The sequence below is a fragment of the Bos indicus x Bos taurus genome, chromosome 24 (genome assembly GCF_003369695.1).
Source record: "Bos indicus x Bos taurus breed Angus x Brahman F1 hybrid chromosome 24, Bos_hybrid_MaternalHap_v2.0, whole genome shotgun sequence".
NCBI classification, from domain to species: Eukaryota; Metazoa; Chordata; class Mammalia; order Artiodactyla; family Bovidae; genus Bos; species Bos indicus x Bos taurus.
In genome coordinates this window covers 56366575-56392604 of record NC_040099.1, presented here as the reverse complement: position 1 = coordinate 56392604, position 26030 = coordinate 56366575, and the positions used below count along the sequence as shown (strand labels likewise).

The 26030-nt window shown below is 39.9% G+C and overlaps 1 protein-coding gene across 4 annotated transcripts in view; it reads right to left on the bottom strand.

Annotated features, from left to right (window-relative positions):
- The window catches only part of WDR7 (WD repeat domain 7), a 354748-nt gene that overhangs the window by 111830 nt on the left and 216888 nt on the right, over positions 1-26030 (bottom strand). For all 4 annotated transcript variants that reach the window (XM_027526250.1, XM_027526251.1, XM_027526252.1 and 1 more), the window contains one exon: positions 1857-2043. In XM_027526250.1, coding sequence (XP_027382051.1) covers positions 1857-2043 — 187 coding nt within the window. The remainder of the gene's footprint in view (positions 1-1856; positions 2044-26030) is intronic.

Sequence of the window (26030 nt, the reverse complement as noted above, 5' to 3'; positions counted from 1 at the left end):
GGTTCAATTCCAGAGCATCACAGTAAAGCGAGTATCACAATAAAGTGAATCACGTGAATTTTTTACCTTCTCAGAAAGCATATAAAAAGTATGTTTACACTATACTGTAGGCTATTAAGGATGCAATATTATTAAGTATTTCTTAACATGTATATCCCTTAATTTAAAAATACATTATTGCTAAAAAGGTCACACTAGTTACAAAAATAACATCAAAGATTACTGACTTCAGATAACCATAACAAATACAATAATAAAAAAAAGTGTGAAATACTGCTAGAATTACCAAACAAGACGCAGAGTCATGAATGACGAAATGCTGTTGGAAAAACGGTGCCAAAAGACTCCCTTGATGCAGGCTCAGCACAAACATTTGAGTTGTAAAAAGAAAAACAACAACACAAAAACCCAGTATCTGCAGAACACAGTGAAGCTATGCACAATAAAACAAGATCCGCCTGTCCACTGAGAAAGGCATCGCGAGGCAGATGCGGAGGCAAGCATTCCCACCACTAGGCTTCACTCGCACTAGGATGACTATGCTCGAAAAGCAACAGCAAAAACAGAAGACAGGTGGTGGTGAGGATGTAGAGAAGATGACTCTTGCGCGCTGGTAGTACACATAGAAAGCTGTGTAGGCGCTGTGGAGAGCAGCTTGGTGACTCATCTTAGTAGGTTACACCCAGAATTATCATGTGACCCCGCAATGCCACTTTGAGGTCTCTACTTAAGAGAAATGAAAGTAGCTGTTCACACAAATACATCTACATGAATTTGAATTTTCATAGCAGCTCTGTTCACAACAGTGGAATAGAGCAGAAATAACCCAAATGACCATCAATGGACAGAGAAATAAAATGCCGTAAATCAACAGAAAAAGAAACGAAGCACTGAAAAGAGGCTGCAACGTGAACGGAACAGACCTTGGAATCATTATGCTAAGTGAAAGGAGTCAGACACAGAAGACCACATACTATATAACTCCATCTATGTGAAACGGCCACAACACGCAACTTCACAGAGACGGAAGATTGTCAGGGCCGCTGGGAGGAGAGAACGAGAAGTGACTTCTCCACGGACGTGGAGTCTCCATCGGGGTGACCACACCTGCGAACCAGGGAGTGCTCGTGACGGCATAACTGTCAGTGCAGTCAACGTCACTGAATGGTGTCCTCTGAGAGGGACTCAGTGGTCAGTCTCATATTCTATGTGACTTACACCATCAACACAAAACAAGAAAGACTTCCTCCGGAAGTCAGGAGGCTGGGTTCTCAAGTCAATACTAACTTCTGGCACCGGCCTCAGTTGCATTTTAGGCACTGCCTCAGCTCCTGTTCCTTTTCCACTGCTCTCGTCCCTGCTTCCCTGGACCACTGCAGCCCCCGAGGGCTGATCGTCGACTGTGTGCAGATGAAACCTCGGTAAAGTAGGTTTAAAAATTAACGTGAGGGCAAAGGAGTAATTCCCCCAACAACTGGGCCATGTTTTGTATCCGTACATCATTTTGAGGAACCATGTGTATTATTTTCCATATATGATATGTTTATACTATTATTAGCTGATAATATCTCAAAGTGCAATAAAAATAAATTTAAAACTATGTCACAGATAAATCATTCATTGGCTTACAGCTAAATCTCAATTGTATTAAAATGACAGAAACATATCTCCCTTTAATTGTCTACTTCCAAAATTTCATATATTGAGATACTGGTCTATTTTTTGGCATTTTAAAAATTCCCCCCCAAATTATTTTTATAAATTTAAAAATTATAAAAAAAAATTATAATCATTGACCTCTGCTAAAACCAAACAAAACCAACAGAAGCCAAATGAACTGAAAATGGAGCACGTACTTGGCAAGTTGTTTCTCGGCATCAGCACAAAGTTCAAGAAGCCCCATAAGGACAGCAGACACATCCATGTAAGGCTCCCAGACTGTGAAACCACGTCCAATCAGATCAATGGCTGTTCTGCGGATGGTACTGTGTGGAGGAAGCTTAGGGCTTGGCGGCTGCAGCAGAAGAAATGTCAGGGCCTTACCTAAAATTACAAAACAAAAGACAGAGCGATAAAGTAACTTTCTTTGTGATGTTCTCTTTGAACTATATTTTCAAAATATAAACCACTTTGGATTTACCTTTTTTAATTGAGAAGGAGTTTTGAATAGTAAGACTATAAAACATCTCAAGTTTACAGTTTGTTTAGCCATGTACTTTAAAGAGAGTATCTTTATCTCTTTAAAGAGATGTTAAGTGACAACATTTTCTACTAAATTCTAAAGTGTTGTAATTATATAATAACTATATATAAATAAGTACATATAATTTCAAAACATATCAGTGACTCTAAACTTCCAAACAGTTTTCTCCCTACTCAACATTCTGTAAAATAGAGATGGCTTCAAATAATGTAAGACGGTATTTCTTCATCTTTCTACTACATCTAACAGAGATTATATATGGTGCTTCATCAGTAACATGCCTCATCACAGGCAATGATTATCACCAGGACTGAGAAATGGAGAAGGTAGAATGTGTAGCTTTTAAAAGTCTCTCCCTAACCCAGGCCAAGCACATACGTGCCTCTACATTCCCATGTGCTGATAGCAGATGATGTCAAGCACACGGTCAATTCTTTATATAAGTTTCTTACACATCTTTTAAAAATAGCTTAATATTACTTCTAAATCTGAAGACATGATTTGGATTTTAGTCAATACGTATTCCTTTATGTTGAAGATAAGCTAACCATTTGTACATGTAAAGCTGATGGTGTTTAAGCTGCAAAAGCTCATCTACTTCGAAATGCATTTTGACATTAAAAACAAAAAAAGCACCAGTGACTGTAAAGAACAAACTGCAACTTAGACGAAGTTTTTGTATTTGTCTTTGACGGGAAGAAACAAAACAGTTTATAATCATATCACTGTATGGCATACTGGTTAACGGGAACAGAGTTTTCAGATTCAACAGAGTATTAATCAGTTTGATAACTTACTAGGGGCTTAGGCTTAGGAAGATACTCAGTGAACCTCAGTTTCCTTATTTGTAAAATGGGGATGATAATAGCTATTGCAAAGGGCCAGAGTGTTAAATGAATTAAAAACATACACAGTGTACTGCCAAGGGCTACATCAGCATGTGTTCCATGAAGGGCAATCAGGGCTCATTCTGAATAACAGGTTGAACTTGTCTGTTTTCAAAATTAAGAACACAGCATATGAAATTTACTGCACTCAACAAATAAAAGCATTTGCTTACTTTTATGTTATAGCCAATTGTTAAATGAGAATGAATTGAAATGGGGGTAGATAGAAGGATGGCTTCCCTTTTGGCTTCAGGGTAAAGAGTCCACCTGCCAATGCAGGAGACACAAGTTCGATCCCTGGGTCGGGAAGATCCCCTGGAGAAGGAAATGGCAACCCACTCCAGTATTCTTGCTGGAGAATCCCATGGACGGAGGAGCTTGGTGGGCTACAGTCCACGGGGTCACAAAGAGTTGGACAAAACTTAGTGACTGACAACAACACAAAGCAAAGGCCCCAACAGCTCTGGCAGGGCAGTTTCTACCACCTGGGGAAGCATCAAGAGAAGCAGAGAGGAAAATCACCTATTTAACACACAAATTTTAAATCTACTAGTAAGTGTCTTTTTTTTCCCCAATGATCTGTTTCGGAATTCTAAAGACATGCAGATGTTAATATTCCACATCTGTCTCTGACAAGTTATTTCCAACAAAACATGTAAATATGAGGAGATAAAGAGGATATCTAAGTTAAACCTTCTGATTTCTAGCCTTGTTGATTAATAACATGCTTAGAACTTGAATGTTACCAGCAATACTGATACTTATGTTCTGAAGATATCTCAGAATTCAAATTTCTGTATCATATATTCTTTCTGTTGATACTAAAGAAACAGTTTTTTTTTAATGGTTTATATGATAATAATAATGAGGGAAAGGTACATTTATTCCTTTTCAACTTGTATTCTGTAATTTAAAGTTTATCTAACTTATGACTCCATATGATTTAGGTGCTATGCAATATGGACCAAGGTGATAAAAAAGTTAAAATTTAGACAATGATAGTACTTTCTCTATTGACAGAAAAAAAAAAAAGCTTGTGGCAGAACTTTGTGAATTTTAAGTTTATCTCTCAGAACTTTTCTAAAATCTCTGGTACCCAATAAAGGTTGTATTTTAATCTGTACAAGATGGAATCTAATTTTGTACAAAAGCATACATTAACTTGTTTTACATAAGTGTCCCACTGTTCTACAGTCAAGGAACATTACCTCACTGAGTAAGCAAGGTAGAGAAGGATGCCACCATCTGCCACTATGACTGAGTCTTTTGTAAAAGGCTTTCCCAGTGGCAGCATTAAGAAGTTTGGGAGAATGGCATTGAAATATGTATAATATCATATATGAAACGAGTCGCCAGTCCAGGTTCGATGCACGATACTGGATGCTTGGGGCTGGTGCACTGGGATGACCCAGAGGGATGGTATGGGGAGGGAGGAGGGAGGAGGGTTCAGGATGGGGAACACATGTATACCTGTGGCGGATTCATTTTGATATATGGCAAAACCAATACAATATTGTAAAGTTAAATAAAATTAAATTAAAAAAAAAAAGAAGTTTAACAAACTGATATTCATTCAAGACTTTTCACAATTTGGTCCCAACCCTTCCATCCCAAGATTCCTGTAAGAACTATTTACAGAGTATTGCTACAGCGTACTAAGCGCTGGGGAGACAAAAGAGAACAAGATTCAGTTTTTTCCAAGGAAATTCATTCTAATTCAGGTGAGCAAACAGGCAATCTGAATATATTACAAAGAGTGTTAAAATATTTATAAGTTCAAGGTATCAAGACAGAACTTAACAGGGGCACCTAATCTGATCTTAGGGATATACGAAGGGAAAGGTGAGCTGAATATCCAAACCTTAAGACTAAGTAGGACTTAGTCACTCACGGGAGAGGCGTATGGAAAAAAAATATTATAGGAAGAGAGAATAGCAAGTCTAAAGACCAGGAGATGAGAGGGAACATGGCCAGACCAAGCGGTTACACACAGTTCAACAGGGCTGGAAAATTGGTCAGAGGAAAGGGAAAGGGTTGGGGTGATGGGCAAGAGGGAAAAGAGTTTCTGAAATGTAACAGAGAGACAAGAGGCAGGACACGCTATTAGAGCCCGATCACAAAGGGCCTTGCGTGCCACGCCAAGACTTTGTTTATCCTGGTGACAATGGGGAACCACCAGAAAGTTCTAAGTGAAGGAGAGGTTTGATTAGATTTTCAGAAGGGGGCAAGACCTACTGCCTCTTACATTCTGATCTACTTATCCCCAACCAATTGGATTAATTAGAATCATGGCATTTTCAAGTCGAAAAGATCTTAGAAAACAATGATCTATTCCTATGTTTCAGATGGATAACTGAGGACTGTGGATGGCAAGTGGTTAGCTGCAGGCCCCTGTGGCTCAGGCCACGGGCAATGTGACCAGTATACATCTCTGAACACAACTTACGTCTTTACAACCATGTTTTATTCATGACACTCTACCAAAACAGAAGATTAAACAAATGATATGTTTTATCTTTTCTCAAACAATGAGAAGGTTGCTATTGCTGCTTCAACAGCTAAATACAGCTATACCAAGTTATCGTTGTCGCGACTCTATCTTAGCTGTATCACACCTACTAAATGGTTGATGGCATATCCAGTACTGCACGCGCCTTCCCAGCAGGAACAGGCAGAAGGCTGCAGGGCAGAAGGACATGTGTCAGGTAAGTCAAGCCCCCGGTAAAATCTAACTACATTTCACAGACTGAAATTACATAATAATCCTCCCAGTTTAAGGAAGGCTGAGAAGGATGGGAAATGTAGCTTGTTATCCAACCACAATGCCATCTTCAACAATTCTGAGGCTTTGTTCACATGTGAAAGGAGAATGGGATGCAGTTGTGTGTGTGTGTGCGTGCGTGCGTGTGTGCACGCGTGCTCAGTTGTTCATTTCTGTCTGACTCTTTGCGACTCCATGGACTGTGTGCGTGCGTGTGCACGTGCGTGAACAGTTGTTCATTTGTGACTGACTCTGTGACTCCATGGACCGTGTGTGTGTGCGCGCGTGAACGCTCAGTTGTTCGTGTCTGACTCTCTGCAACTCCATGGACCGTGTGTGTGTGTGTGTGTGTGTGTGTGTGTGTGTGCGCGCGCGCACGCTCAGTTGTTCCTGTCTGACTCTTTGGACTCCATGGACCGTGTGTGTGTGTGTGTGCGTGTGTGCGTGCACGCTCAGTTGTTCATTTGTGTCTGACTCTCTGAGACTCCATGGACCATGTGTGTGTGTGTGCGTGCACGCTCAGTTGTTCATGTCTGACTCTTTGGACTCCATGGACCGTGTGTGTGTGTGTGTGTGTGCGCGTGTGTGTGCGTGCACGTTCAGTTGTTCGTGTCTGACTCTTTGGACTCCATGGACCGTGTGTGTGTGTGTGTGTGTGTGTGTGTGTGTGTGTGTGTGTGCGTGTGCTCAGTTGTTCATTTCTGTCTGACTCTCTGCGACCCCATGGACCATAGCCTGCCAGAGACCTCTGTGTGTGGAATGTTCCAGGCAGGGATGCTGCACTGGGCTGCGCTTGGCAGCTTGGCAATTTCTGCCAGGTCTTCTCTGCTTCCCTTAGAATGAAATTCTTCTTTTTATGAGAGCAATTATTATCTATATGTTTAACAAACAACAATATGGCATCTTTGGTATTTATTCCAAAGCTAATTAATTCCAAAATTAGTCCAAAGCTAATTTCATTATTTTTTCACATCTGCTAAATGAGCAAATTCCCTGGGTCATATGAAATTTTCATTAAAAAACGTTTTTTTCACATGAGGCTTATCACCGTGATTTACAAATTCAATAAGTACTTAATACATAATTCTTGCTTTGGCAAATACTGAAAATTACTTTATACAGCGTGCCCCCAGCATGGCTAGTAAAATTATGCACAGAACACAAATTTCCAAGAATCTGCTACAAACCTGTGCTGGTCCATGTCCAAGTTTCCATGACTCTCTGGTGAAATGGGAAAATATAAATAATGTAATGAGCGTTTTTTCATAAAGCTAAATTTATTCAGTTTAAAAGAGTGCTTATTCTAAGGTTATGTACTTACTACTTTTTTGGTGAATAAAATTTTTTATATAAAATGATAAAGATAGTGGTATTTTTTTAATGTTTGCACTCAGCAAAATAAAACAAAGTTCTGCTAAATACTCTCAAATTTTATTTTTGGAAATTTTACTGGTCCATGATATCAGAGGGCTTTCCAGATGGCTCAGTGGTAAAAGAATCTGTCTGCCAATGCAGAAGAAGCAAGAGATGCAGCTTCGATCCCTGGGTTGGGAAGATCCCCTGGAGTAGGAAATGGCAACCCACTCCAGTATTCTTGCCTGGAACATTCCATGGACAGAGGAGCCTGGCGGATTATAGTCCATGGGGTCACAAAAAGTCAGACACAACTGAGCATGCCCGAAAGGATGATCTCAGAAAGTTTTGGAAAAAACTGCTGCTTGTTATAATTGCTGTTTGTACTGTCCCGAGGAACTGCATAGTCCTTCCCCATTCTAAGAATCACAGCTGAGAAGTCCCATTACTGGCCACTGGCTTTTCACTGAGACTGCCAAGAGGTTCCTAACTCAACTTGTTACAGGATGGAATTCAGCATTATTCAAGTCAACCTGCGACCATAGTCACGGCAGGGTTATCAGATGACTGGTCTTTCTTACCAGTAAGACAGGTACACAGTACAGACACTGCGGCAGCTTTATGGTGGGAATTAAACAAGCAGCACCCTCCGCCCCACCCATCACCACTCTGTACGTCTAGCCAAGTGAACTACAAAATGCAGACTGGCTCAGAACACTGGCAAGAAATCAAATCAAGACAGAGCCCCTTAAAAAGCAGAAAGCGCTGAAAATCCACCATTGGATAAATCACAATTAACTTAGACCCTCCAGCTGTTGAGAAAGTAATTCTGTTGTCATGCAGTCAAGAGTAATAACAATAGCTCATATTTTAGTGCTGCTTTATCTCAAGCTTATCTCAAGCTGTTTTTTTTAAAAAGTGTTCCTACTTTAATCTTACCATTTTTTAAAAAGTGCTACAGAGGCACAACGCTGCAAGAAAATATTTACACTTTGCTGTAACAGCAACATGCTAAAAATGAGAAAAGGATTGACACAGAGATAGCAAAATAAAGCCTATGTAAGCTGTGGCTACAGCCATATACTATGGCTAACTTGTTGCTCTGCCAAGATGACTGCTGTCCTGTCATGAACTGACCAAGGAAAAATGCCAACTTAAAACATTTTTACCGTATCTGGCTGGTTATGATGACCAGCTCTTTCAAAAGGTTAACAATAGAAGTCATAATACGCATACACACACACACACACACGCACACATGCTCTGAGGCTGTTACTTAGGAAATAATGAATTTGCTTTACGGATTATTTTTCTATCCTTATCACAAAGTGTAGACTCACTTTATTAATGTACTCTACATTTAATGAATAACTATTATAAGACAACCCTATTAATTATAAAGAACTAGAGTTATATATTTCTATAAGCACAGGGTATCGTTTTCAGCATCATTTGATAATAAATAACACTTCTGTATTATTGATTCTATTCCACTTTTTCCCCTTTTGCATGTCTAATGCAAGTATAGAAAGTACACTTGGTACCCTGAGCTCTCCAAAGCACAAAGAACAATGTGAGCACACTGTTCAAAACATAATGAAAAAAAATGACTTTTTTCATTCACTTAAAACACACAGGCACACAGTTAATTGGCAGTTAAACACACTAACAAAACATTTTTAACACTAACTCAAATCTTTATTTTCATATAACCACAGATTCTACTAACATGACATGTTCATGACACAAACGTGAATTGCGTAGTATTTTTTTTAACCCAGTTTCTATTTGTGCTGAAACGGCACTAAATAAGAAAGGATCATTTAAAAAGCCTTAAAATCAATGATATTTTTCTCAGCTTTGCAATTGCAATTTTTCTTTTCTTTTTTTTTTGGACTAAGTTTTCCCTTACATGCTCCTCTTGAAGCATGAAGGTCTCACTTCTGCAACCAGCTGTCGTAAGCCCTCTAGCAACTGGTACAATGCAGTGAAGAGGTGCTGAATAACCGAAGAGCCTGAAGCAGGAAACAGGGCAGGCAATGCAGAAGGACAGGACGGGGCGGGGCCTCAGTCACGGAGTGCCCGCCTGCCGGAGTCAAGGGGACCTGGATGTTACGGCAGGAGATGTTTATAGGATGCCAGGGGCTACAGGGAGACGTTATAAGAATTAGCAATTAAAACAGAAGCCACAGTCAAACTATGCTTACCAAGAGAGAATGAGATTTTCTTACTGGAATTATTATAAAACCAAAGCATTTCAGAGAGTTTCCTAAGAGCCCTTAGAGATGACTGACAATTACTGCTATTGTCCTGCTGGTAGGCAATATATGGAACCATTTTCTTGGGTTTGGGTCCCTCTTTGGCTAGTTAACTGGGAAAGGAAATAGCAACCCACTCCAGCATTGTTGCTTGGAGAATCCCATGGACAGAGGAGCCTGGTGGGCTACTGTCCTTGGGGTCGCAGAGTCGGACACGACTGAGCGACTTGAGCACTCGGCTAGTTAAAAGGCCTAGTTTAGATAAACTGGTTCATCATACTCAAAAGAAAATCATTAATAAAGAAATGGCCACTAACCTCCTCAGCTCTGGAGAGTACAGAAGGGGGGGGGGGGAGAGGTCATATTTAAAAAAGTACTAATTAATAGCTCAATTACAAGAACTTCCTGTGGGAGAACATATTATATGCACTTTAAACCAAATGAATTTATGATGATTTGTGCCATTACAATGAGTGCAAAATGAATTAATAATGATTGGCCACTTATTTCAAAGTATAACCAACTGAATGAAGCCTTTTCCCACTTACTAATGTCCATCAAAGAACCAGGATGGCAGAATGCCATCTAGAATTCTATTCTTTGGCTTTACACAGGTATATGATTTGATTAAAAATAATCCCAATACAGTGTGCATTATTCATAGACATAGAATAATAAACACTTCTATGATGAGAGGCTTTGTATAAATAGCTATAAAAAACTACTTTTGAACTTTTTACATCCTGTATTACATAGAAATCAAGTCATCATTTCATTTACTAAAAGGCATAAAATTTTTCTGTTAAATTAGGAAGTTATTTTAAAACTTATTAATGTGATATCAGCTTAGTCAAAACAGTTCTGATTCAAAAAAAGTAGCTGTTTCTTGTCCTACAATCAGAAGAGTATAAAATCCAATGCTGCTTGATTGAAAGGACATTTTTTTTTGTTTGAGTTCCTAATTCAGTTGTGTCAAACAGTGAACTTTAATCTCATTTGTTTTTGATATTTCATGTATTTTGGGTGGAAGACCAAAAGAAGTGTTTTACCTTCACATAAACAAAAGGATGTTACTTACTGCATACGGCTCTTTTCCTCCTTAAGGAAGGTAAAAAGTGCTGACAATCTGCGGATCAGCAATAAAGAAGTACAATTGTAGAAGCAGATGTTTATGATGTCAAAGAAGTAAAAAAAAAAAAATCCATGAACCTATGGAATCCTTTTTTTTCCTATGGAATCTTTAGTTGAATGATCTAAATACTTCTATGTCCTTTTCCCCAAAGGTGTGTGGTTGTTGAACGTCATGAATGGTTGGGGGGGGCGGAAAAGCAAAGCAAGAGAACAGGGGTTCAAGTTCTAGCTCTGGCACCTAATCGCTGGGGGATCCTTTCACTGACCCATTATTTCCTAGGCCTGCTGGGGACCAGGCATGGTTCTAAAGCACAGCTCAACCAAGTTGAAGCTTATGAAGTCCTCATGAAACTTATATTCTAGCTGGGACAAAAGAACCAAATGAACACATAGGTATGTCGAGTAGTACTAAGTCCTGTAAAGAAAAATAAGGCAGACCAAGAGCCCAGAAAATGAGAGAGAGGGAAGCACTCCGCAAAGGGTGACAGGCAACTGCACAAATTCAAGTATTTTTACCTCTGGGACAGCGAATTCTCATGACTACTGAAAATGATTTGGTGTTTGTGGAATGCTCTCTAGGTACAGAAAGATGGAGGAAACAGGAGTTTCTCCGGTTTATACAACATGTATCTCTTACCGTGTTCTATGCATAGCTTCTATCAGCCTTCTCTAGGCCTGATCACCTCCAGGAACCAACCAACCAGTGTGAGCCTCTGGCCTTCTAAGCAGAGACTGGCCTTTCTTCAAAGATGAGACTTTCCTCACACTGCAGTTCCAGTAGCATTTGACCTTAACATTTCTGGCCATCTGTACCCCATTAACATCATGTGAGAGGGACTGGGCCAGTGTATGCCAGGATTCAGAAGACACTGATGTGTCTCTCCAAAGGAATTGACCCCCTACTCAATCAAGGGCTCATGCTCAGCTACTTTATCCATGTGTACCACCCTCAGGCTTCTAGAATTTAACTATTATTTACAAACACAGAAAATCAAAACAATGACAGTCTTTAATAAATGCTATTAATGACAACCAAAAGTATGGCAAAAAAACACTTGATATAACTTCATGACTGCTTCCACTTTTTAAGTATCTCACACAGGCTAATTAAGGAATTTTGTGATCATTATAAGATAAATGTCAAAGTAATTTTATAGGTAGTCTGGTGAAGAGTAAAATAATATGAAAAATTACTTGATCTCTTTTCTAATAACCACAGTAAAACATTCAACTGGAATGAGGAGCTGCTGAACATTAACCCTTCACAGACACATAGTCAGAGTAAAGACAGTTGCCCTGGTGCATGTGCTCAGTTGCTTTAGTCTTGTCCTACTCTTTGCAACCTAGTGGACTATAGCCTGCCAGGCTCCTAAGTCCATGGGATTCTCCAGGCAAGAATACTGGCGTGGGTTGCCATGCCCTCCTCCAGGGGATCTTCCTGACCCAGGGACTGAACCCATGTCTTCTGCATCTCCAGCACTGCAGGCAAATTCTTTACCACTAAGCCATCAGGGAAATATAGTGGCCCTTGCTGCTGCTGCTGCTGCTGCTGCTGCTGCTGCTAAGTCGCTTCAGTCATGTCCGACTCTGTGCGACCCCATAGATGGCAGCCCACCAGACTCCCCCGTCCCTGGGATTCTCCAGGCAAGAACACTGGAGTGGGCTGCCATTTCCTTCTCCAATGCATGAAAGTGAAAAGTGAAAGTGAAGTCGCTTAGTCATGTCTGACTCCTAGCGACCCCATGGACTGCAACCCACCAGGCCCCTCCATCCATGGGATTTTCCAGGCAAGAGTACTGGAGTGGGGTGCCACTGCCTTCTCCGAAAGTGGCCCTTAGTAGATACTAAATATTACGTAAGCTGTGACATGGAACATGGAATAACTACAGTAGAAATAAACTCAGAATTGTTCTACATGCAGGCAAAGGAATACCAACATTCTCAATATAAGCACTCTAAATGTTTCCTTTCTACACATTTATTTTATTGAGGTTGAGTAAGAGAGGAAAAAAAAAAGATGAGCAAACAAAAGTCACTCTGCTGCCCGTTTCTCAGTCTGGACATCTTTGTTTAAGCTTTGACTTGGCTTAAATGAACGAATTAATATTGACAAAAACATCAACTAAGCTAATGAGTTGTTAGTTAAGGCAATAAACATGTCACATTAGAGTCAGCGCAGCAAAGAGGTAATTAGCCCTGGAAAAGCCCTGCTGATTGGAGCTGTTGAGATCCTCTGCTCTTAACCTTTGAGTCCATTATCTAACCCAGGAGTTGTGGCTGTGTTAATGGGAACTTGCCAGTAAACAGCAGCCTTGCAGGAGCAGCCAAGCCTGTATTCAGAATCCTGGGATGAAAGCGGTGCTGGTGTGTTTACAGAAGAGCCATCAACGAAGCTCCATGAAAATCTGAAACAGAGCTCTTTGGGAATAGATGCTGATGTCAAACAAGGAGGACAAATATATTTCCAAGAAAAACTTGGTGGAGTGGGGGAGTGATACACATTTTTTGGACATAAAGGACACAGAGAAACATATTAACACACAATCTAATAAAGGAGAAGTCATTCCAATCACAAAATCCCATCTCCTCTACAAATAAGGATGCTCTGATCCTTTCGAGATAAAGTGCAATATACTGTAATACAATGAATTCCTGAACTATCTGAGCTATAGAAACAACCAGGATCACACCTAAAAATCATAGATAACAATTTATGTTCATTTAAAGCAAAAAAGAAATATACACATGCCATTACACTTCAGAAATGTATGCTTACATGAGTAACTGCAGATTTTAGTTTCCTCTGTAAGATCTATTATTATTTTTAAACTTCTCACTCATTTTAATGATTTGGCTTTAGGACGACCAAAACTAGCACTTCCAAAGTCTATGCTGAAAAAAATCGAACATTTACAGAAAAATCACAAACAGGAGGTACAACATACATGAATAAAAGCCCCATTCTCTAGATGAGTGGATCATTCCTGAAATAAAGCAAAAGACCATATTGACAAGCACAGGTTGAATTTGCATAATCTTCATATTAACTTCAAAAAAATGATCAACCAAGCCTAAGTTTTGAATCGCTTCTAACACTACAAATGCATATAGATATATTAATATGCATATGAATTAACTGATACTGCTACATCATGAGGAAATATTTTTTTCCTTGGAAAACTTGCTTTTTTAAAAGATTTAAAGCAAACAAACATATCATGCATTCAAGATAATATTACACTGCCACTCATTTGTGGGTTTTCATGATTTTATGCTCTCCCTCTGCAAAGGAAGAAAATATTCCATCCTGATTTTATTACATAAATTTGATGAAAGAAATGGGTGGGTACCCAGTTTCGTGCTGCTCCTGCTGTGTGTGAATGTGCAGTGTGTGTGCATCTGGGTGTGAGAGGAGCACAGACATGGGACATTTACTATACAGTAAATCAATATGTGCTATCTTTTTTCAGGCTGAGTAATTTCAAAAGGGACAGGAAGCAATTAGCTGCCTCACATCTTACTGGCTACTGCACGGTTTTAATTTTTTTTTTTTAATTTTCCCTCAAATGTAGTTTCTTTCTTAATGAATTTGCAAAACAGCTATATATGACTACAGTTTCATTAGTTAATTCTTTTTTTATAATAAAGTATAGATTGAAAAGCACTATAAACCAGTCTTAATCTTCAATAAAAGATGAAACAAGTAATGCTGTAAACCACAATAAGAAATACATTTTTTTCTGCTATTCTACTGTCACTGGCAGCCAAGTAGAACCTGGAAGAAATATACTACAGTATTTATTTCTGATATTATGCACAGCACATATAAAAATGCCCAAATACTTCTGAATTGTCTGGGAGCAATAAAGAAAAATAAATAAGACTGTCAAAACATTTTTAAAACTTTACAGACATATATGGATTTAATTTGGTATGATTATATGGTAATTTCTTATCCAGGCAGTATACCATAGAATAATTGTGCTCAATCTGTCTATCCCAACCTACCTGAAGAATATGACATATGGCTAAACCATGTCTTAGAGGAAAGTGAAGTCGCCCAGTCATGTCTGACTCTGTGACCCCATGGACTGTAGCCCACCAGGTCCCCTGTCCATCAGATTCTCCAGGCAAGAGAACTGCAGTGGGCTGCCATTGCCTGCTCAAGAAGTGGGTTTCACAATGGAGGGCGAGCAGAGCACCACGAGTCTAACATGAGAAAGTCTTCAGTCTGGTCTCCTCGTCCACACCGTGACCCTGCTTCCTTCCAGCCAGCAGGCACAGCTGCCCTCCTCTCTGCGGTGACTGAGAACGCGTGGACGCTAGTGGACAGCCGTGAAGTGAGACCGAGACTCCAGCCCCCGAACCGCACCTGCTAACAGTCTGACGTTAGTAACACAAGTTCCCTCATCTAATGAGATAAAATCAGGTGCAGAAAGACCTGTTTCTGGAGTTGATAAGAGTATTTTTATTTATTTATCTGACATGTAGACTCTTCAGTCTTTGGTATAGAATGCAGAATCTTTCAGTTGTGACATGTGAGATTTAGTTCCCTGACCAGGAATCAAACCCGGGTCCCCTGCACTGGGAGCAGAGCCTCAGCCACTGGACCACCAGGACCTCCCTGACTGGAGTACTGAATGATACAACACATCAGGCCTGCACAGAGGAGCCTTTGATATATTCCTCTCCCTCCATCTCCCATATACAGTCTCTGTGTATATAATGACACAGACATTGTTCCCTAATTATTTCCTCCAATTGCAGATATTTATTGTATATTGAACTCAGACTTCAAAAAAAGACTTTTTTAAAGGAGGAAAATCATTAATACTTAAACTTCAGTCCTTCTAAAAATATATTATATTTTTAGAATTATTTGGGGGGGTGGTGAAGGAGAAATTTATTGCTTTGTCAGGCCAAGGGGGACACAGTGGGGAAAAAGATGTATTTTTAAAAGAGCTTTCTACAAAACAGTAGGAAAAATCAGTAAAATACATAAATGAAGAAAAAGGAAAAAAAAAAAGAAGGAAGAAGGGGCAGTTCTGTTTGCTGACTGCCTGGTAGGTGGCGGGTCCTGTGCTGGGTGGTTTATGTGTAAGCTATTTCATTCTGAAAAGAACCCAGGGAGGAATATGACACTAGTTTCAATTTCAAAGATGAGGAAAACTGCTTCTCACAAACCTTAACTAACTTACTCTAGATCATACTGTTAGTAATGCCATAATATGCTTTCCTTGACTTGAAATCTTCTGTCCTGTCCATTATATTGTGCATAATATTTATTTAAAAGGAAAAGGCCATGTCATACTCCACACATAAGATGACATCTGCAAAGGGATTTTATGTTTAATATTGCAAATGAAATACATCCTTTTGTTTTTCTCCTGGTAATCCCAGATACCGTAAACGGGGTTCATGACAACTGAGTAAGAGCAGAATCATTTGAACATGTATGATAAGTAAAGCCAAACTGGCAAGAGCCTCAAGCCAGCCAGAGCTGTTCATCTGAATGATCTGCCTATACTAACACTTAAAAAGTAGACAGAGAAAGGCAAACAAATATGATAACGTTGGATTTCCAACCTTCCCCTATTAACTCTGGCCTAGTTATGCAGAGCTAGCATTGCTATTTTTCTTCCTCTCAAAATCTGTAGAAGGTGAATTAAATGTGAAAGCAAGATCAATTCTGTTCTAAGACAGTAAATGAGCTTAGGATCAGACCTATTTCAGGTTATAAAGAGAATCTAATTATGCCATCTTAAATGTGTGTTTATAGAGCCATATTACAGAGGCAGGAAAAAGGGAAGATACCCCCAACCCAACTCGAATGACAAGCAAAATTCGAGGCTACTGAAAGGCTAAGAAAAAAAATTTGATCCCATATTCACACCACCCACATATAGAGAAAAATATTTCCATGCTTCATATTTTGTATCAGCTAAGAGCTTGCTCAGTCGCTCAGTCCTATCTGACTCTTTGAGACCCTGTCAATTGCAGCACACCACACTTCCCTGTTCTTCACCATCTCCTGGAGCTTGCTCAAATTCATGTCTACTGAGTCAGTGACACCATCCACTCACCTCATCCTTTGTCACCCTCTTCTCCTCCTGCCCTCAGTCTTTCCCAGCATCAGGGTCTTTTCTAATAAGTCAGTTCTTCGCATCAGGTGGCCAAAGTATAGAGTTCCAGCTTCAGCATCAGACCTTCCAATGAATATTCAGGGTTGATTTCCTTTAGGATTGACTAGTTTGCACTCCTAGCAGTTCAAGGGGACTCTCAAGAGCCTCCTCCAGCATCCCAGTTTGGAAGCTTCAATTCTTTGGCACTCAGCCTTCTTTACGGTCCAACTCTCACATCCATACACGACTAGTGGAAAAATCATAACTTTGACTATATGGACCTTTGTAAGCAAAGTGATATCTCTGCTTTTTAATACACTGTCTAGGTTTGTCATAGCTCTTCTTCCAAGGAGCAACTGTCTTCTAATTCCATGGCTGCAGCCATGTCTGCAGTGCTTTTGGAGCCCAAGAAAATAAAATCTGTCACTGTTTCCACTGTTTCACCACCCATTTGTCATGAAGTGATGGGATCGGATGCCATGATCTTAGGTTTTTGAATGTTGAGTTTTAAGCCAGCTTTTCCCCTCTTCTCCTTCACTTTCATAAAGAGGTTCTATAGCTCCTCTTCGCTTTCTGCGGTAAGGGTATAACCTTCTCATGACGATAGATCAGAAAACAGAGGCTCAGAAAGGTTATGTGGCTTACTTTAGATTAGAGAACAAGTGTGATGGCAGGGCCAGAAGTCATAGCTCCAGTTTCAAAAATCAGCATTCTCTCTATGGTAGCACAAAGCTTCCATAATAAATGAAGTTCAAAATTATCATCATCATAACTCTTTTGACCACAACCATTTTCCAGTTCTTGGCACACTGTCTGGAACTGAGAAGCATTAAAAATATTTTTGGAATGAATGAATGGACTTAATTCACACTTCACTGTCCATATTTTAACTATATTTTGAGGTCTTGGGTGAGTTTCACTATATTTACCAAGGTTTTGATGGTCACTCCAACTATTTTATCCCTAAATTTCTGGAGTACATCCTGTTTATACCATTCAAAGAAATACAGACTTAGAAAGCTCAGAATTAGAATAAACTTTACAGAAGATCTGGCTGGAGATTTCTAATCCTGGTTGATATTTAGAATCAAGACACTTGATGAATAGGATGTGCTTCAGAAATTCATGCTTGCTCCTTGGAAGAAGAGCTATGACAAATCTAGACAATGTATTAAAAAGCAGAGACATCACTTTGCCAAAAAGGTCCATCTAGTCAAAGCTATGGTTCTTCCAGCAGTCATGTATGGATGTGACAGTTGGACCATAAAGAAGGCTGAGCACAGAAGAAATCAATTGATGCCTTCGAATTTTGGTGCTGGAGAAGATTCTTGAGAGTCCCTTAGGCAACAAGGAGATCAAACCAGTCAATCCTAAAGGAAATCAATCCAGAATACTCATTGGAAGAACTGATGCTGAAGGTGAAGCTCCAATATTATGGCCACCTGATGTGAAGAGTTGACTTACTGGGAAAGACCCTGATGCTGGGAAAGATTCAGGGCAGGAGGAGAAGCGGGTGAAAGAGGATGAGATGGTTAGATGGATCATCAACTCAATGGACATGAGTTTAAGCAAACTCTGGGAGATACTGAAGGACAGGGAAAGCTGGCGCCCTGCAATCCGTGTGGTCGAAAAGACTCGGACACAGCTTAGCAACTGAACAACAACAATTTAAAATCAACTGAAGGGCTTAATGAAAAGACACATTCGGGCCACACTGCAGACTACAGATTCAGAACAGAGTCCCCTGGCTTGGTGATCACGACTCTGCGGGACAACTGGTTCCACTGTCAGGCATCCTTTTCCCTACAGAAAATTTCAAACTTAGACAAAAGTATAAAGAAAAAGTACAATAAGTCTTATAGCAACCATCATGCAGCTTCAACAGTTTTGAACTCCTGGCCAATCTTGTTTCAACCACATCCTCACAATCCTGAACACCTTGAATTACTCTGCAGCAAACCTCACCTATAAAAATTTCAGTACCTAAGTCTAAAACATTGGGATGTATTAAAAACATAATCACATGCTATTGCCACACTTAAAATTATCAAAAATTCCTTAATATCATCAAACAACCAGATGGCTATCACATTTTATTGATTCTCTTTCTGTCCTCCTCTTTTCCCCTGTCTCTCTCTCTCTTTCTTTCCTTCATTTATGTCTGTCTCTTCCAATCATAATCCACGTATGATTAAATCTTAAATCTCATAATCTACAGGTTGTCTCTTTCCCCTTTCTTGGAAAAAATCAGTTCTTTGGTATCTAGAATTTTCTAAAATCAGGAGTCTGCCAATTATCATATATCCCTATGATGATATATAAACTGTTCTTACTTCTGTATTTCTTACAAATTGGATGAACAGTTTCAGGTCTGAATTTTTTATTTTTATTTTTACTATTTCTTAGCAGAGTTCCAAAGAACAGCAAGGAGAGATAAGAAAGCCTTCCTCAGTGATCAATGCAAAGAAATAGAGGAAAACAATATAATGGAAAAGACTAGAGATCTCTTCAAGAAAATTAGAGATATCAAGGGAACATTTCATGCAAAGATGGGCACAATAAAGGACAGAAATGGTATGGACCTAACAGAAGCAGTAGATATTAAGAAGAGGTGGCAAGAATACATAGAAGAACTATATAAAAAGATCTTAATGTCCCAGATAACCAAGATAATGTGATCACTCACCTAGAGCCAGACATCCTGGAATGTGAAGTCAAGTGGACCTTAGGAACCATCACTATGAACAAAGATAGTGGAGGTGATGGAATTCCAGTTGAGCTATTCCAAATCCTGAAAGATGATGCTGTGAAAGTGCTGCACTCAATATGCCAGCGAATTTGGAAAACTCAGCAGTGGCCACAGGACTGGAAAAGGTGAGTTTTCATTCAAATCCCAAAGAAGGGCAATGACAAACAGTGTTCAAACTACTGCACAATTGCACTCATCTCACACGCTAACAAAGTAATGCTCAAAATTCTCCAAGCCAGGCTTCAGTAATATGTGAACTGTGAACTTCCAGATGTTCAAGTTAGATTTAGGAAAGACAGAAGAACCAGAGATCAAATTGCCAACATCCATTGGAGCATAGAAAAAGCAAAAGAATTCCAGAAAAACATCTACTTCTGCTTTATTGATTATGCCAAAGCCTTTGCCTGTGTAGATCACAACAAACTGGAAACTTATTCAAGACATGGGAACACCAGACCACCTTACCTGCCTCCAGACAAACCTGCATGCGGGTCAAAAAGCAACGGTTATAACTGGACATGGAACAACAGACTGGTTCCAAATCAGGAAAGGAGTACGTCAAGGCTGTATATTGTCATCCTGCTTATTTAACTTCTATGCAGAGCACATCATGCGAATGCTGGGCAGGATGAAACACAAGCTGGAATCAAGATTGCTGGGAGAAATATCAATAACCTCAAATATGCAGATGATACCACCCTTATGGCAGAAAGTGAAGATGAACTGAAGAGCCTCTTGATGAAAATGAAAGAGGAGAGTGAAAAAGCTGTCTTAAAACTCAACATTCAAAAAACTAAGATCATGGCATCTGATCCCATCACTTCATGGCAAATAGATGGGGAAACAATGGAAACAGTGACAGATTTTATTTTCTTGGGCTCCAAAATCAATGCAGCCATGAAATTAAAAGACGCTTGGTCCTTGAAAGAAAAACTATGACCAACCTAGACAGCATATTAAAAAGCAGAGACGTTACTTTGCTGACAAAGGTCCACCTAATCAAAGCTGTGGTTTTTCCAGTGTGGTTTTTCCAGTGGTCATGTATGGATGTGAGAGTTGGACTATAAAGAAAGTTGCTGAGCGCCAAAGAATGGATACTTTTGAACTATAGTGTTGGAGAAGACTCTTTTGAGAGTCCCTTGGACTGCAAGGAGATCCAACTATTCCATCCTATAGGAAATCAGTCCTGAATATTCACTGAAGGACTGATGCTGAAACTCCAATACTTTGGCTACCTGATGCAAAGAACTGAGTCCTTAGAAAAGAGCCTGATGCTGGGAAAGATTGAAGGCAGGAGGAGAAGGGGACGACCGAGGATGAGATGGTTGGATGGCATCACTGACTCAATGGACATGAGTTTGAGCAAGCTCTGGGAATTGGTGATGGACAGGGAGGCCTGGTGTGCTGCAGTCCATGGGGTCTCAAAGAGTCAGACACGACTGAGCGACTGAGCTGAACTGAGATGTTACTATGTATTTCCATCAAGTACATAAAGTCTGGTGTCTTTCTTTTTGGTGATATTGGGAGTTATTGTCCAGGTCCATTAATTACTTAGGGTGGCAAAATGGTGATATTCTATTATTCCTCCTTCATTTACTGGCTAAAATACTGTTATAAACAAGAATTTTCTCTCCTCAACCATTATGCTGAGGTGCACTTGTATAAAAAAACAAAAAATATATATGCTTATTTCCAATTCTTTACAAGTTTCAAAATAAGAAGTTAATTCTCTAGCATCACTCTACAGTGACACTGAGGTTTTGTACAATTTCCCCCTGCGTAACTGTGAACTCATGGATAAAAGTAAATTGTTACGTCTCTCTTTCAATTTTGTGCTGTTACTTTTATTGCCTTTTAATCTTGTTTACAGTACCTTATATAAATATAAAATTTGCTTTTGGGTTTTGAGTCACTCTACACAGATGTATTTCTACATCAGATTAGTTTTCTTTTAGCACTTATATGATTACATAATAGACATAACTAAAACCTCAACTAGTTATCATTACCAGTGTAAGTTTATAGAGTACCAACATTGGTATATCTAAATTTATTAGAATAAAAGTAGTTAGAAATGAAACAAAAGTCTTTAACAATATCTCCTAAAAATGAACAATAATCAGAAAGGGAATTAATACAATGTAAAAGTTTCTCAATTGTTATAGATGAGATATCTCATAGATTTTAGGCTTAACTTCCAGTCTTTTTGTCATCAAAGTTCTGCCTTTACATACACTCCCGGCCATGCTAATCCTTCAGGATCTGTGATACTTTATACACGCTTTCTTATTCTACTTATAAACAGCTTCATGTCAATCTTCTGTATCTTTACCCTAATATCTACTTCAACCTGCTCTGTCCCTCCCAATTTTCCCACTGTTCCATGAAACAGTTAAAAAATTTTAAACATTTTATCTAGAGACAACCATAACAAGATTCTGGCACTATGATAGAAGAAGATAAAGAAAAGGATATCTGAAAGTGAAATTTCCTCAGTAAGATAATGCATTTAAACATGAAGATTCACACAGTTAACGTAATCACCATAATTTAGAACAAAAGTCTCTGCATACTAGAGTATTCCTTTCTGCCAGGAATGAACTTCTCTTGGTCTCCACAGGTGGGAGATGAGAATAATTGTCAATCTTTACTTTCCATATGGCATATTTTGTAAAAACATGATAATGCTCCACACAAAAGCATATAAGTATCTAGGAATCAAAATGCCACAAAAAACACATCATTGCCCAGAAAGTGAGACTAATTCTCACTAAGTTTGTAAGTGATTAAGTGCAAAATACTTCTAACGAATAGTTTCATTAATAGCTGAAGTTTTGAAAAATACCACTGCATTAAAAACTAGTCACTGCCTTTCCATATTCAGGATAAAAGAGTTCTATAAATGAATCAACCCTTTAACTTATAAACATTACATTATTGCTCTTTAAATGGAAAGCTGTGAATCATTACTAAGAAGTGCTCTGGATGGCTCATTGTAATTTAAATATACTGTCAACTATGGTAAAGTTGAAGCTGACTAGGTCCCAATCAAAATGTTTAAAGTCCTATCTAGACAGCTGGAAAATCAGACTGCTTCTCACCAGTGAGATGGCACTGGGGTACAACCACTGTCTGGAGAAATTTTCTTGAGGTTCACTGAACAACCCAAAATCCAGCTTTCATTAACAATGGAAAAACAAACATGTCAGTTGCCTACTCTTCTACTAATGGATACTCACTATCCATCTCAACTTTCAAAAGAACAAAAACATCTTACCACAAGAATGAAGATTATTAAAAATGTTATCAAAATATTACCATTTCATTCATAGAGCCAAAAGGCCTCAGTGACTTTCATTTTTAGAAATTATCAGGCAACTCACTCCAGCACTCTTGCCTGGAAAATACAATGGACAGAGGAGCCTGGTAGGCTGCAGTCCATGGGGTCTCGAAGAGTCGAACATGACTGAGCGACTTCACTTTCACTTTTCACTTTCATGCATTGGAGAAGGAAATGGCAACCCACTCCAGTGTTCTTGCCTGGAGAATCCCAGGGACAGAGGAGCCTGGCGGGATGCCGTCTATGGGGTTGCACAGAGTTAGACACGACTGAAGCGACTTAGCAGCAGCAGCAGCAAGATATAAAAGTAGACCAATAGAAAATGCACAACTGCAGAGGTGGATCAGTTCAGTTCAGTTCAGTCACTCAGTCATATCCAACTCTTTGTGACCCCATGGACTGCAGCATGCCAGGCCTCCCTGTCCATCACCAACTCCCAGAGCTTACTCAAACTCATGTCCATTGAGTCAGTGATGCCATCCAACTATCTTATCCTCTGTCTCCCCTTCTCCTCCCACTTCCAATCTTTCCCAGCATCAGGGTCTTTTAAATGAGTCAGTTCTTCACCTCAGGTGGCCAAAGTATTGGAGTTTCAGCTTCAATATCAGTCCTTCCAATGAGTATTCAGGACTGATTTCCTTTAGGATGGACTGGTTGGATCTCCCTGCAATCCAACGGACTCTCAAGAGTCGTTTCCAACACCACAGTTTGAAAGAATCCATTCTTCGGAGCTCAACTTTCTTTATAGTTCAACTCTCACATCCATACATGACTACTGGAAAAACCATCACTTTGATTAGATGGACCTTTGTCAGCAAAGTAATGTCTCTGCTTTTTAATATGCTGTCTATGTTGGTCATAACTTTTCTTCCAAGGAGAAAGTGTCTTTTATTTTCATGGCTGCAGTCACCATCTGCAGTGATTTTGGAACCCCCAAAAATAAAGTCTCTCACTGTTTCCATTGTTTCCCGACCTATTTGCCATGAAGTGATGAGACTGAATGCCATGATCTTAGTTTTCTGAACGTTGAGTAGAGGTGGATTGATGAGGTATTTTCTGATATCTTTTTGGGCAAGGCTGTCCTTAAGTATGAAACAAAAGCATCACCCTAGGTACTAATGTATGATGTCACCAAGGGGCAATCATCTAAATATTTAAAAGTCAGAAAGGCAGTAAAGAATTTAGAAACAAAAATCTGCTGTATTAGGCATGTTCAGGAAGCTAACCATGGAAGCAAATGACTTATCTGCAAAGATTTACATAATTCTAGGCCTAAAACTGGAGAAGGAAATGGCAAACCACTCCAGTTCTTGCCTAGAGAATCCAAGGGACAGAGAAGCCTGGCGGGCTGCCGTCTATGGGGTTGCACAGAGTCGGACACCACAGAAGCGACTTAGCAGCAGCAGCAGGCCTAAAACACGTTGCTCAGAGAGTGAACAATCTGGTGACCATAATGTTTTCCACCAGTACAGTGATGAGGATGACACCTCACTTCTGCTGCTGTTTTACAGACTGAATCATAAATCAGTCATTACTTTCCTAGACATCATTTTGTCTCCGTACCTCATCAGCTTCCAATAACAAGTGGTTGTTAATCTGGGTTCTGGTTTACACTGGAGTAGGAGGTAGGTGGGTCCCCCCAGGGTGAAGTGATTAGAGATTCATTCCCTGAGGATCAAAACTCCCAAGCTGAGAAGAGCAGGACAATTAAGACAGGAGGCTGGGCCCTGTCCAGACCATGTGTTTCTCATTCCTAAAGTCTGGAGATCTCTCCAACCACACATGCACAAAGAGCCTCCTTGGAGGTCAATGGAGAGTGGTGCTCACTAAGGCCAGGTGCTCCAGACACCTCTTCAGTAGGATCCACCTTGGCTAAGAGACATGTGTGCACACATGGGAAGATCCTGAGATATACCAAACATGGCCTGTGAACCCAGCAAACCAAAATGACTGTCAGAAGAAACACCCCATAAAAGTAATTCAAACTGCCACAAAAGTATGTCTCAGCATCTCCTCCTCTCTCTCCCTGAGTTTGCCTGTGTGTCTATCTACACAGGCTGTACTTTTTTCCTCTCTTCATAAACACATGACTTGCTTCACTACTTCCTGTCTTTGTAGAAATTCCTTTCTGCAAAGCCGAAGGGCCAGGGCCCTTGTCCCTGACCACTGGTCTCGTGGCTCGGATCTGATGCTTTCCCCGCCACCTCCCAGCCCAGTCTCTGGCTGGGACCCCAAGGCACACTCCAAGCCGTTGCAGACCAAGGCCACCCAAGATCATATCAATTTGCTTTACTGACCCAACGTTCTTCTACATCACAGCAGATCTAAGACTTTGGTGTCAGGTTGAACCATATGAAATGGCCAATATTTAATCATCTCTGACTTTCAAGAAAGGCAACTCATGAGATACAAGGTAACAATTTACATTTCCTAGTCTCTAGTATCACTCTCCCAAGGCAACCCACGAGACACAAGGTAACAATTTACATTTCCTGGTCCCTACTATCACTCTCCCAAGGCAACTCACGAGACACAAGGTAACAATTTACATTTCCTAGTCCCTACTATCACTCTCCCTTCTATGCTTTTAAAGAGAAGAGTCACACAGGCTTCCATCTTCGCGCACCTGGGTGACTACTGACACAAGATTAAGGGAGGCACTAGAGGGAAGAACAGCAACTTTTCATCTTTTATATTCATTGAAAAAAATAATCTATGATTATATATACATGTGTTATATAAATGTCCACAAAGGCAAAACTCTGCTTTGCAGTTACCAAAACTAGCTTGACTGACAGCCTACAGTTTCAGCCTAATGCCTTCTGGGGAATGAAACGAGCATGGGTGACGAAGTGCATATGATCATATAACACTGCTGTGCTTCAGCAGCGGCAGCGTCAATATTTTAGGACTTGTGCTACTGCCCAGATTCTCTTCACTTCCCAGAAGCAGAGCAGCCTGTTCCACTCCAGCCAACGGCCTGATGACGCTCCGGAGGTCACAGAGCCGACAGTGGAGACCTTCAGAGCAGACTGCTCTGTGACGTGATGGGCAGTCAAAGCAGAATTTTAAATGAGCTTGGGCTCAGCATTATACATTACCTTCTCTCGGCTCAAAATTCTTTTCAAGTGCTTAAAAGTCTGAAGAATCCTCTCCTTGCCAGGAACATTCCTTCTTGAAACCATTTGATACGAAAACACCAGTAAATTCTCTGCTTGCCATTTTT